Source organism: Cebidichthys violaceus, unplaced genomic scaffold, assembly GCF_023349555.1.
Source record: "Cebidichthys violaceus isolate CVI_PGR_0920_01 unplaced genomic scaffold, fCebVio1.0.p SCAF_22, whole genome shotgun sequence".
NCBI classification, from domain to species: domain Eukaryota; kingdom Metazoa; phylum Chordata; class Actinopteri; order Perciformes; family Stichaeidae; genus Cebidichthys; species Cebidichthys violaceus.
This window is the reverse complement of record NW_027176395.1, coordinates 5594432-5604772: the sequence shown is the minus strand read 5'-3', so window position 1 is coordinate 5604772 and position 10341 is coordinate 5594432. Positions and strand designations below refer to the sequence as shown.

Genomic DNA, 10341 nt, shown 5'->3' with positions numbered 1-10341 from the left:
ATACCCAATGGTAAGTGAGAGCACTGAGATAAGATATAAGGCAAGCGTGAGGATAATCATTAACATACAAGAGCTGTTTAGCAATACAGCATTATCTGGACACTAGTCAAAGGTTTTTGATATATTTTATTTCAGTTCAATATTACAGAGGAACTTCTATGGTCATTTCCCCGTGGACTCATTTTTTTAAAAACATGGCAGCTGATTATTATTTTTGTCAGACTACGTCGTGGACGTTTTGTGGACTTCAGCCTTTCTCTAGAAATATGACAACTCGTGCGGCGTTCACGTCACCATAACAACCAACACCGCGCACAGAGTCAACGTCATCACTCCGCGCTTCCAATCAAGATGGCTTCCTAGTTTCACACGTTATACCAACACAGGCGCTTGATTCGGCAACAACATTGTACCTCGCACGTCTTGATAGACATTCGCTTTCAATTGGTTTCAAAATGAAGTCGGACGTGGAGGAGTTAATGCCGAGGCTGCTGCCCGTTGAGTTTGGAGCCGCTGCAGAGGACCTGGACCTGAATGGACCGCCGAGAAACCCCCGCGAGTACCTCCGACAAGTCCAGTGAGTTTACCTCACATAACTCCTATTGTTTTCCGCGTGCACAGTGACAGAATTAGGGTGAATGCCGTGTGCTACACCGATGCTACCACCGGAAATAGTGTACAAATGGTGGATATCAGCGAAGCTCGTCAACTAACGTTAGCTAGGTTCATGCACACAAAGAAAGTCAGACAGCAGAGTTGTATTGTGACAGCCAGTGTTACAATATATTGCTTTATGCTTCCATGTCCACGCTTTGCTCAACTATACTAGTAGAGTACATGAGATGAACCAGTTAGTCATGTGCTTGAATGTTATAAATGTTTCATTATATATGTTTCATGTCATTCGTATAATCTATGTTATTCTTCAGGTTGGAGGCCTCACTGTGCCCAGAGGTGGTGGTTGCTCAGATTGACCCCAAGAAGCTGAAGAAGAAACAAACAATTAATGCCTCTGTGAGTAACCGTGCACACTGTGAGGCTTATTAAATGAAACAATGAGTGCATAAACATACAGTGCAGTACAGATCTTAATGATGCTCTTTTATGTCATTTGTGCTGTTTATTTGAGTCATTTTAAGGTTATGTTTAAGAATGATCAGCTGAAGTGTTGTGTTTTTCAATATACAAATCCAATCCCTATTTTATCAGTAGACCAGACTGCTTGTGTAAAGTTTAAAATGACTTTCAAGGGACACACGGATGATGATGATGATGGCGTGTGTGAGATCGGAACTATGCGTTCCACTCTTTGAAGAGGTGTCTTCTGTTTGAAGGTGGCGGGTTGCCATGCTGCTCCGGAGGGGTTCTCTCCCAGCCTCAGTTGGCAGCAGCACCAAGTCAGCAACTTCTCACATGTCAGACAGGTAAAGTATCTTCCAGTACTTTCTTTTTTAGTTTTAGTTTTTTTTACTTTAGTTTATAAAATGCCAAACACTGTATCACATGTACATTATAAATAACCAGAACCTCAAAGCAATGTCTGGAAACCTTCTGTTGAGCTGTCTAAATACTGAAGGTATTGTGTTCTCTGCTAGAAAGGTATAATCCATGTCACAGGATGATCAAATAATCTTACTTGGCTCTGTGTTTAAGTGTGTTGCAATGATGCTCTTTGGCAGGGTTATTGAATAAAACAAATACAATAATCCCGTTTCACAATCAAACTATTTGTGGGTTCTGCCTTTTGCATTCAGAGCATCACAAAGAACAGGGATCACTGGAGCAGCCACACTCTGGACGACGACGTGCAGATGGTGAGGAGAAGTGCAAACTGATCACCAGCACATTTGAGGTGTCACCTCGAGAGCATCCGTTTGTGTTTGGGCAGAATGCTGAGCACTAGAACACTTGTATTTGGTATAAATTCACGTGTGTGTGTGTGTGTGTCTGTGTCTGTGTCCGTGTCCGACAGCCAGAGCCAAAGGATGAGGAGGGCTGGAAGAGGTTTTGTTTAGGAGAGACGGTCTATGCGGGCGCTTCATCCGGCCACACAGAAGCTGAACCAGAGCCGTTGCTGGATTACAGCAAGGTTGTATGAATGTGTGAAGAAAATTACTCATTTACTGAACTATTATCATTTTTAATTTAATTTGATGGTCAGGTAATGGGCTAAATTCCTAAAAGACTCTTTCTATGATAATGAAACGTGTGTCCGTGCTCAGGTGGGCTACCCTCCCTTCCTCACCATCGTCAGCAGACTGAACCAGGTGAACAGCCTCCTCCTTCACACACGTAGCTCACATTCACAAAACCAATTCAACCGTCTGATTACTTGTTTTTTTTCCTGTGTATGTGTGTCGTCAGTCCACAGTGCTGATGGTGTTGGAAATTCTAATCTGCTGGTTTGAGGAACATGAGTTTGTTGCACAGTTGGTGAGTTCCGTTCATTAAGTCACTCCGCGTTTAATTCTGATCAGTTGCCAACTCCTCCTGTGTGACACCATGTTGCTGTGCGTCTGTACCACCCGTTTGCTTGCCGTAGGGTCGCTGGTTGTTCGCTTTGTTGGCCTGCCTGGAGAAGCCTCTGCTGCCCGAAGCCCACTCCTCCATCAGACAGCTGGCCAGGAGATGTGCTCAGCTCCGCAGCACACTGGTACGACTCTACCAATGCGTCTGTAGCTCCTAAGTGGAAAATCTACAAGTTTAATTCATCTCTTTGGTGCTAAAACCTCCCCAGAGGTGTAGGTGGTAGCTTATAGTCACAGGACACACTATAATATAGAGTGTCCTGTCATGGTAGCTCTCACAGCTCCTGCCAGAAACAATGAATCCGTAATGAATTCCAAACACTGTACTTTTCACAGTGACGACTGTTCCCTTTTTTATTTTGCGTTAATGATTCCACAGGAGAGTCAGGAGGATGAGAAACTGCCGGCCCTCAACCTGCTCATCTGTCTTGTTGCCAGGTATCTACCACTGAGGTCACATGACATTTAATACATGAGGGCTGTCTGCAATGGTTGGTCATATTAAATCCAACGCAAAGAGAGAAGGAGCTGTCAAGAGTTTGTGGTCCTACCAGTATCTTGTTTATACAGAGTGATTACACCAACATATTACAATTTGTATTTTTTATATATATATATATATATATATATATATATATATATATATATCTGATATATATATATAGATATATATATATATATATATATATATATATATATCTGATAGATATATATATATATATCTGATAGATATATATATATATATATATATTATATAATATATAGATATATATATATATAATATATATATATATAATATATAGATATATATTATATAATATATAGATATATATTATATAATATATATATATATATATATATTACTATATATTATATATATATATATATATATATATTACTATATATTATATATATATATATATATTACTATATATTATATATATATATATATATATATATTACTATATATTATATATATATATATATATATATATTACTATATATTACTATATATATATATTACTATATATAGATATATATATATATATAGATATATATATAGATATATATATATATATAGATATATATATATATAGATATATATATATATATAGATATATATATATATAGATATATAGATATATATATATATATATATATATATATTACATATGTCAGATATAACATGCATGATCCGTTCCGTTTCTTTCCTGCAGATACTTTGAGCAGAATGACCTGGCAGACCAGCCGGAGTGAGCACAGGGTTGAGTAGAATATCGAGGCAGAGGAGGGTGTGGCATCCCTCCAGATGACAGTGAAGCAACAGGAACCGTATGGAAGATGGAGACTCTTAAAACCAGCGGAGAGAACGTTCATAGCACGCAGCAGTGCAAACAACCACGTAGAGAGCTGCGGGGAAAGTTCAGGACATCACCGAAAGATCTGGATCAAGAACTCACAACCGGGATTATGTCTATTCATTTGGGTCTCTGCTGATGTAACAGGACAACCAAAGCATGAGATGATTATCATTTTTTTGTAAAGTTACTTTTTCTATTAAACTGATTTACTATTTATGAGGACATCGTTATTGGTCATAAAACACCTTCAAATATAGTCGCCAAGATCAGAAACCATGAAATATTACAAAGTGATTCAGAGTGAATGTGTTTTGACTTTATACTTATGGTTAGTTCAAAATCACAACCAACCGTAGAGGTCAAATAACTGTTCTGTCAAAGGAGTGTTGGGGCTTTGAAAAGTAACTAACAGTTCAGGTCCCCGTTGGTAAAGCTGTGAAAATGCACTAAATATAGCTCACACACACACACACACGCTCTCTCTCTCTCACACGGTTCTCCGGTTTCTCCAAACTGGGGCATGCTGACAGTCATCTACTGTAGGTTATACACAGACTGGATAAGTACATCATAGAATGTGGAGGTCCCTGCTTTTGTTTTTACTGCATCTGAAATTCTTTGTTTTAGGTGGTTTAAGAGCTCATCTTAGACTCTGGGAAATTGGAAAGGAAATTTCTGTATTTTGACATTCTACAGACCAATCGATGCAAAGAATCTGATTTAGCCGATACTGAAAACAGTTGCAGCCCTAAAATAACAAAAAAATAAATAAAAAAAATACACCACACACGTCCACTAATATCTCACCTTTAATTTGAAGCAGATTTTTGGTCGGTACAAAAAAAATGGAAAAAACATTTTCAAAAACCAGCATTCGAGCTAAATCACACATGTACCACATGAAGGTACAAGGGCCTTGACATTGATCAAACAGTGGAAATAGAGGATGAACAGCATTGTCACGTTAACTTGAAAACACTAGCATACATTAGTGGTTACTGCTATGATACCCACCATTAACCCAGCCTGTGGCATTATGATTAGGATGAAAACCTGTTAACATTCAACACGATCCTTTCATATTTCACAAAGACCTTTTAGAACCCAGATGTCAGAACGAAGATAAATGACTAAATCAAACCTGTTTAGTAAGGCGTCCAATGCACCGCTGACTAGGAGTCCAGTTTACATTTCTTTTGCCAAGTAAAGGTACAATTTTAAAATCCACTGTTTAATTCCTTTTTGACATCAACTCTTAAATCCCTACACTGAGAAAAAAAAAAAATCATGTTAAAACCTCAAAAGGCCTTCTAGACAATGCTAGTTTAAAAACTCTTCATGTGTCATTAAGCAAATAGTTGGTTTCCACCCGATCAGCGTCTCTTGTCCTTCCTGTCTCTATCTTTATGCTCCCTATCGCTCCGGGATGACCTGCCCCTCCCTTCATCGCTCCTCTTCTTCTTCTTCTCCTTGGACCCCTTGGAGTCCCTCCCTCCTCCTCCTCCACCGCCCCCTCCTCCTCCTCCTCCTCCTCCTCCTCTCTTGCGGTGACTTTTCTCTTCTCCTTTCTTCCGGTCCCTGGCCCTGTCAGACGGCCTCCTCTTACGCTTGCCGTCGTCTCGGTTGCGACTTCGGCTGCTGTTGGACGATGAGGACGAGGAGGATGATGAGGACGAAGAGGAGCGGCTGGATCCAGAGGACGAGGAGGAGCTTCCGCTGGAGGAGGAGCCGGAGGAGGAAGAGGAGGAGCTGTTACTATGACTGCGGCCCTTCTTTGACTCCTTTGCCTTCTTCCTCCCTCTGCCACCGCCCTCCTCCTCCTTAGAGGGTGCGGGGGTGATGCTGGGGGCCTCCTGAGAATCGGGCAGTTTTTGGGGAGCTTCGTCCCCTGGTTTCTCCTCCACGGCCTGCTTCTCTGTTGCCGTGTTCTGGACCTCGGGGCCGGGGATGATGTCCTGCCCAGGCTCCGTGGAGGCTGTTTGGGGTTCTGGGGTTGGAGGGGATGCCTGGGTCTCAGAGGGCTTTACTGCCGGCTCCCCTGCTGTGTGGCTGAGCTGGGGCTGCAGGCTGGTGTCTGGTGCTTCTTGGCTGGCTACGGTTGGTTCAGAGGACTGGGTGTCCTGGTTCTTCTCAGTTTGGAGGTCTGTGGGCCCCTGCTTACTGTCTGCTTCTTCCTCATCGCCCTTAACCCTGTCCACCTGCTCTGTCCCGCCCTCCACCTCCATCTCCTCTGACTCTGGACTTGCCTCCTTCTCTCCCTTCTCCCCTCTGTCCTTTACATCTTTAACCCCCTCCTCTCCTACCTTCTCCTCCTCTCTCTCCTCCTCAATCAACTCCATCATCTCCACCTCTTTCTTCTTCAACACTTCCTTCTTCCCTTCCTCCCATTTGTTGTCCTTCTCTTTCACCTTTCTATCCCCCTCCTTTTCCCTCTCCCTCTCTTCCTCCTCCTCCTCCTCTTCCTCCATCTCTGCATCCCCCTTGTTACCTGTCACCTTGACTACCTGACCCGCTGGCTTACCCTCCGCCGAGTGGTCCATCCCTGTTGCTGCCGTGTTGCCATCCTGGTCGCGGTTTGGTTGCCTCCGGGGGCGGGACTCCATCTTGCTGAGGTGTTCGGCAAAAGCCTCACGCCTCTCCTCAAACACCGCTGTCCAGAAAACAGAACCGAATATCCACAGAGGTTACAGAGTGATAAACACACAGTCTTCCTCAAGTACAGGAAACACATGGAAAAGATGCTTCCGACGAGAAGAAGCCACTGACCATTTAGTTTCTTGGTGGAGTCATCGAGGAGTTTCTGTGTGGCGGAGCATATTTTTCCAGGTGCGTAGAAGATGTGAGGCTTGGTCTTAGTACGAATGTATTTCACCAGACGATTGTTGTGGCTGGTCCACTCCTCTTGCTGACAAAGGAGGAAAGAGAAGGTTAAGTACAAACTGTCGCCATCTCATTTGTTTTATATGCAATCATACCAAAACATAACACTACATCTAAACATTCCATCTCCAAATGCAAGCTATCCGTCAGTGCTGCTAATAACCAAATTGAATGTCTTTTGTTTCTACTGGTATTTTCTTACCAGCTGAGCTAATTCCACTTTCTGTTCCAGCAGTCTCAGCTCAGTCTGTTTGGCTCTCCTCTCTTCAAACAGCTCCCTCTTGTCACTCTCCGCCTTCTTTTTCTCAGTCTCAGCCTGAACCTCAAGCTTCTGCTCGATCTCTGTACGACGCTTTTGCTGTATCAGCAGAAGATGGACGGAGACGGGATGAGTTCAAGAGGAAGATAGACAGTCATTTGAATGGTATCGGGCCAGCAGCTGGGTTTCCTCTACATTTATATGTCCTCCATATACAGATATAAAATGATAAAATGCTTTACAAAACACAGAGACTAAAACACTATGGCCCTGCCGACATCCATTACTTTTAAAATATACACATATATTAACCAACTGTTTGCAGTCAAAAAAACAAAAAATATTTCAGGGGCATATTGTTATCTTTGCGCTGTGGATGAAATAAGCCAATACCACAAACGATTTTCAATCGACATCTATGAACTAATTGGACAGGTGTCCCTCACCTTCTCCGTGGAGACGTGGGACTCTTGTTTGAATTTCTGCAGGGTCCCCATCAGCAGGCCGAACATACGCCGATTCCTGAACGAGAACACAAACCCACCATCACACACGACTGTCAATTTTCAGCTGTACAATGTTTATTAGTCCCAATTTCTGTTTGTTGGTGAAGTTCAACAAATGTGAGCATAAATATGGCCGCCGTGCTGGCCTACCTCTGTTTGCCCCTCTCGTCCATGGTTTGATCTTGAATGAGGTCTCTGCGTGTTCTCTCCTTAGAGGTAGCTACTACAGACGACTGCAACGCCGGCTGAGGGAAGAAGAAAACATGATGGAGAGAAACGCATTCGTTAGGTACGTTTGTTTTAGCTTCCTCAAACTTTTCTCCCCCATGTACTGCACATATGAACAGCGCCACCAACTCAGAAGAGATCAACTCTTCATTCTTACCTTTTTGACGTCGTCATCATCCTCGGCGTCGCTGTCGTGACGCGCGTCTCTCCTGGCCCTCTGGTCCCCCGCCAGCCTGCAGACACACTCAAAGAGATCAGACGCCCAGAAACACTTCACACGTTCTACGTAAATGCAGCACGCTGGTAGCTAAGAATCACATCCGTCAGAACACACAGAATCAAAGGGATTCAATTACTAAAAACGTTGGTGTGATCTGAACACAAGGGCACAAAAACCCCCGGAAGACTGCACCGAACAACCTCAGAACATATGGTGAATGTTATATTTCCTGATTGCTGGTTGGCTGGAGGCAGTCTTTGAGCGATGTTAAGTGTTTGGATCCCCTAGAGCAATACAAGCAAGCAACAAATTATATTTCCCAATACCAGCAATAAACTCTTATTTAAACTTGTAACATTTTATTGAAAATTGAGTTGAAGTGCATTTGTTTTACTAATCTACTGAACTTCCTTGAGTTCCTTTCTATCTACATGGGATGTTTCACCATCATGAGATTATGCAAAGAGTTGCCGTTAGTATGACAGTTTGATGCACATTGCACATTGAAAAACATGTAAATCTCACCTCAGCAGGGCTCCTTCGATGTCCCTCTGCTTGGCAGGGGGGCCGCCGCTTCCCATGTCTGAGAGACTACGCCTGGGACAGCAGAGACACAGCGGTTAGACTGTAGAGTCAATTTCATGTTCACTTTGGAAGCAGTTTGTTGCAAAGTTGACTTGTATAGTTCTATATTAAGAGGTGTTCAGTTTACTGTCTTAATATTTAGTGTAAACACATTCATGTGTATAAATTGTAATGAATATAAATCCACCAAACAGCCACATTATTATTTTCTAAATTAAATTGATGGCTCATTATTTAATCAAACTCACAAATGTAGCTTTAAGAGGCATGGACCAAATATCCTAACTAGTTTGAGAGCACATCCAGAGTCCGACACTGTCTCAATGAGCATGTCGTTGAATGCAGCCACCTGGAGCACAGCGTTACCTGAGCAGGTTCACTCCTCTGCCTCTACCTCCACCGGGGCCTGCCATGGGGCCGCTGAGCCGACGGATCTGACCCGGTCTGTGAACACAACCAGAAACACCGTCAGCGACAAAAGACAGCAAGTACTGAGTCACATCAGCTCCGAGGAAAATGTTGGTATAGGATTCTTGGTAATACTATAGCTACTTTGTTGGCAGCAGAGACATTTAGAAGTAATAAAACAGGTAACGTTTTAGCTGGAGTGACACCCGCACGACGCCTGCAGGGCCTTGCACGGTGCGCGTGCTGTGGTATTCCACTTCAATATCAAGAGCAGGTTCATCCCGGGTTACATGTATTAGTTTAGTGTGGCCAATGCATCAGTGTGGACGCAGCTAATGCGACCGTGTGTAGGTTTCACAAGCACAAAACAATGTACGGAGGTGGTAATGTTTGCTAACTAGCTAACCGACTCATGTTAGCAAATGTTGCTAGTCATTTGAATGCTAGCAATTTGGTTAGCTCGTCACGTGAAATACGCTAAAGGGAAAATCATAAAAAACACTTAGGCTATTTTTGTTCACCTTGATTCATTGGGGTCACGTCCCGTTAATTTACGAATATTATCGTCCACATTTTTCAGGCTTTCCTTTGCTTTTTCGAGCTGGTCTTGCAAGCTCCGCACTACCACCGCCATCTTGCCAAGCAGTTAGCGCGAATCACGTGTTGTTTCTTCTTCTTCTACCTTCACTCGCTCTTCTTTTTTTCTTCGGGCGTGGCAGCTGAGATGCGAGGTTGTTGTTGCGCAGTACCGCCACCTGCTGCTCAGTTGTTGTTGTTTTTTAATCCGAAAAGCAGAAACTATGCCTGTTTGAATGTACCTATATATAGACAAACATACCAAATGCATGCAGTTTTTAAACCCAACATTAACAGAATAAGGCATCTAACTAAAAAAAAAAACAATAGTAGGGACACGTGCCCTAGACCAAGTTCAACACATGTCTGTTAAATTATAGTGTGACACTTCATATTGTTTTGTTTCATGTCTCCTGAGCCTCACATTGCAGGCGTTCTTCCTTCTCTTCTTTTGAACTGCATCACAAACAGTGAGCTGAGAGCACCGGCTCTAAACTGTGGAGTCCAACAATGAGAACGAAGACCCCCCTTTTTGAGTCCTGCTCTAGCAGCTCTTGCATGTCAAAGTGTGCGGCAAGCATCGGACAGGATTTCATGTCTGCAGATGATTGCAGATGAATGCCTCACAAAATAGATAGATAGATACATAGATAGATAAATAGATGATGATCCAATGATGGAGCAGTGTTGGTGTCTCCGGCTCCAATGCTGCTCCCCCAGCAGACTACGGAGAAGTACAGTGCACTGGCCACAACAGACTGGTAGAACGTCTCCAACATCTTGCTGCACA

At 42.9% G+C, this 10341-nt stretch overlaps 2 protein-coding genes across 2 annotated transcripts; one reads left to right on the top strand and one right to left on the bottom strand.

Annotated features, from left to right (window-relative positions):
* The first annotated feature begins 350 nt into the window (after window positions 1–350).
* On the top strand, window positions 351–4103 carry gemin2 (gem (nuclear organelle) associated protein 2). The gene is made up of 10 exons (XM_068717769.1): window positions 351–577; window positions 930–1014; window positions 1335–1424; window positions 1755–1814; window positions 1973–2089; window positions 2223–2267; window positions 2365–2433; window positions 2543–2653; window positions 2908–2966; window positions 3746–4103. Exons 1-10 carry the CDS (start codon window positions 456–458, stop codon window positions 3783–3785), a joined length of 798 nt encoding a protein of 265 aa, XP_068573870.1. The 5' UTR covers window positions 351–455; the 3' UTR covers window positions 3786–4103.
* Window positions 4104–4685: 582 nt separating this feature from the next.
* Window positions 4686–9644, bottom strand: pnn (pinin, desmosome associated protein). The gene is made up of 9 exons (XM_068717820.1): window positions 9497–9644; window positions 8934–9011; window positions 8508–8579; window positions 7920–7995; window positions 7685–7779; window positions 7475–7550; window positions 6972–7127; window positions 6656–6794; window positions 4686–6539 (listed from the first exon to the last, which is right to left on the bottom strand). The coding sequence occupies exons 1-9, from the start codon at window positions 9607–9609 to the stop codon at window positions 5263–5265; spliced, it is 2082 nt and encodes a 693-aa protein (XP_068573921.1). The 5' UTR covers window positions 9610–9644; the 3' UTR covers window positions 4686–5262.
* Window positions 9645–10341: the final 697 nt, after the last annotated feature.

Bases quoted from the DNA above. Each gene is read 5' to 3' on its own strand.
- gemin2 (XM_068717769.1), top strand. From the start codon at position 456: ATGAAGTCGGACGTGGAGGAGTTAATGCCGAGGCTGCTGCCCGTTGAG. The intron at 1,425-1,754 runs GTAAAGTATCTT...TTTTGCATTCAG, and splicing joins ACTTCTCACATGTCAGACAG to AGCATCACAAAGAACAGGGA. The intron at 2,654-2,907 runs GTACGACTCTAC...ATGATTCCACAG, and splicing joins CTCAGCTCCGCAGCACACTG to GAGAGTCAGGAGGATGAGAA.
- pnn (XM_068717820.1), bottom strand. From the start codon at position 9,609: ATGGCGGTGGTAGTGCGGAGCTTGCAAGACCAGCTCGAAAAAGCAAAG. The intron at 7,996-8,507 runs GTGAGATTTACA...GTGTGTCTGCAG, and splicing joins ATCGAAGGAGCCCTGCTGAG to GCTGGCGGGGGACCAGAGGG. The intron at 6,540-6,655 runs GTCAGTGGCTTC...TTTTCTGGACAG, and splicing joins CTCCACCAAGAAACTAAATG to CGGTGTTTGAGGAGAGGCGT.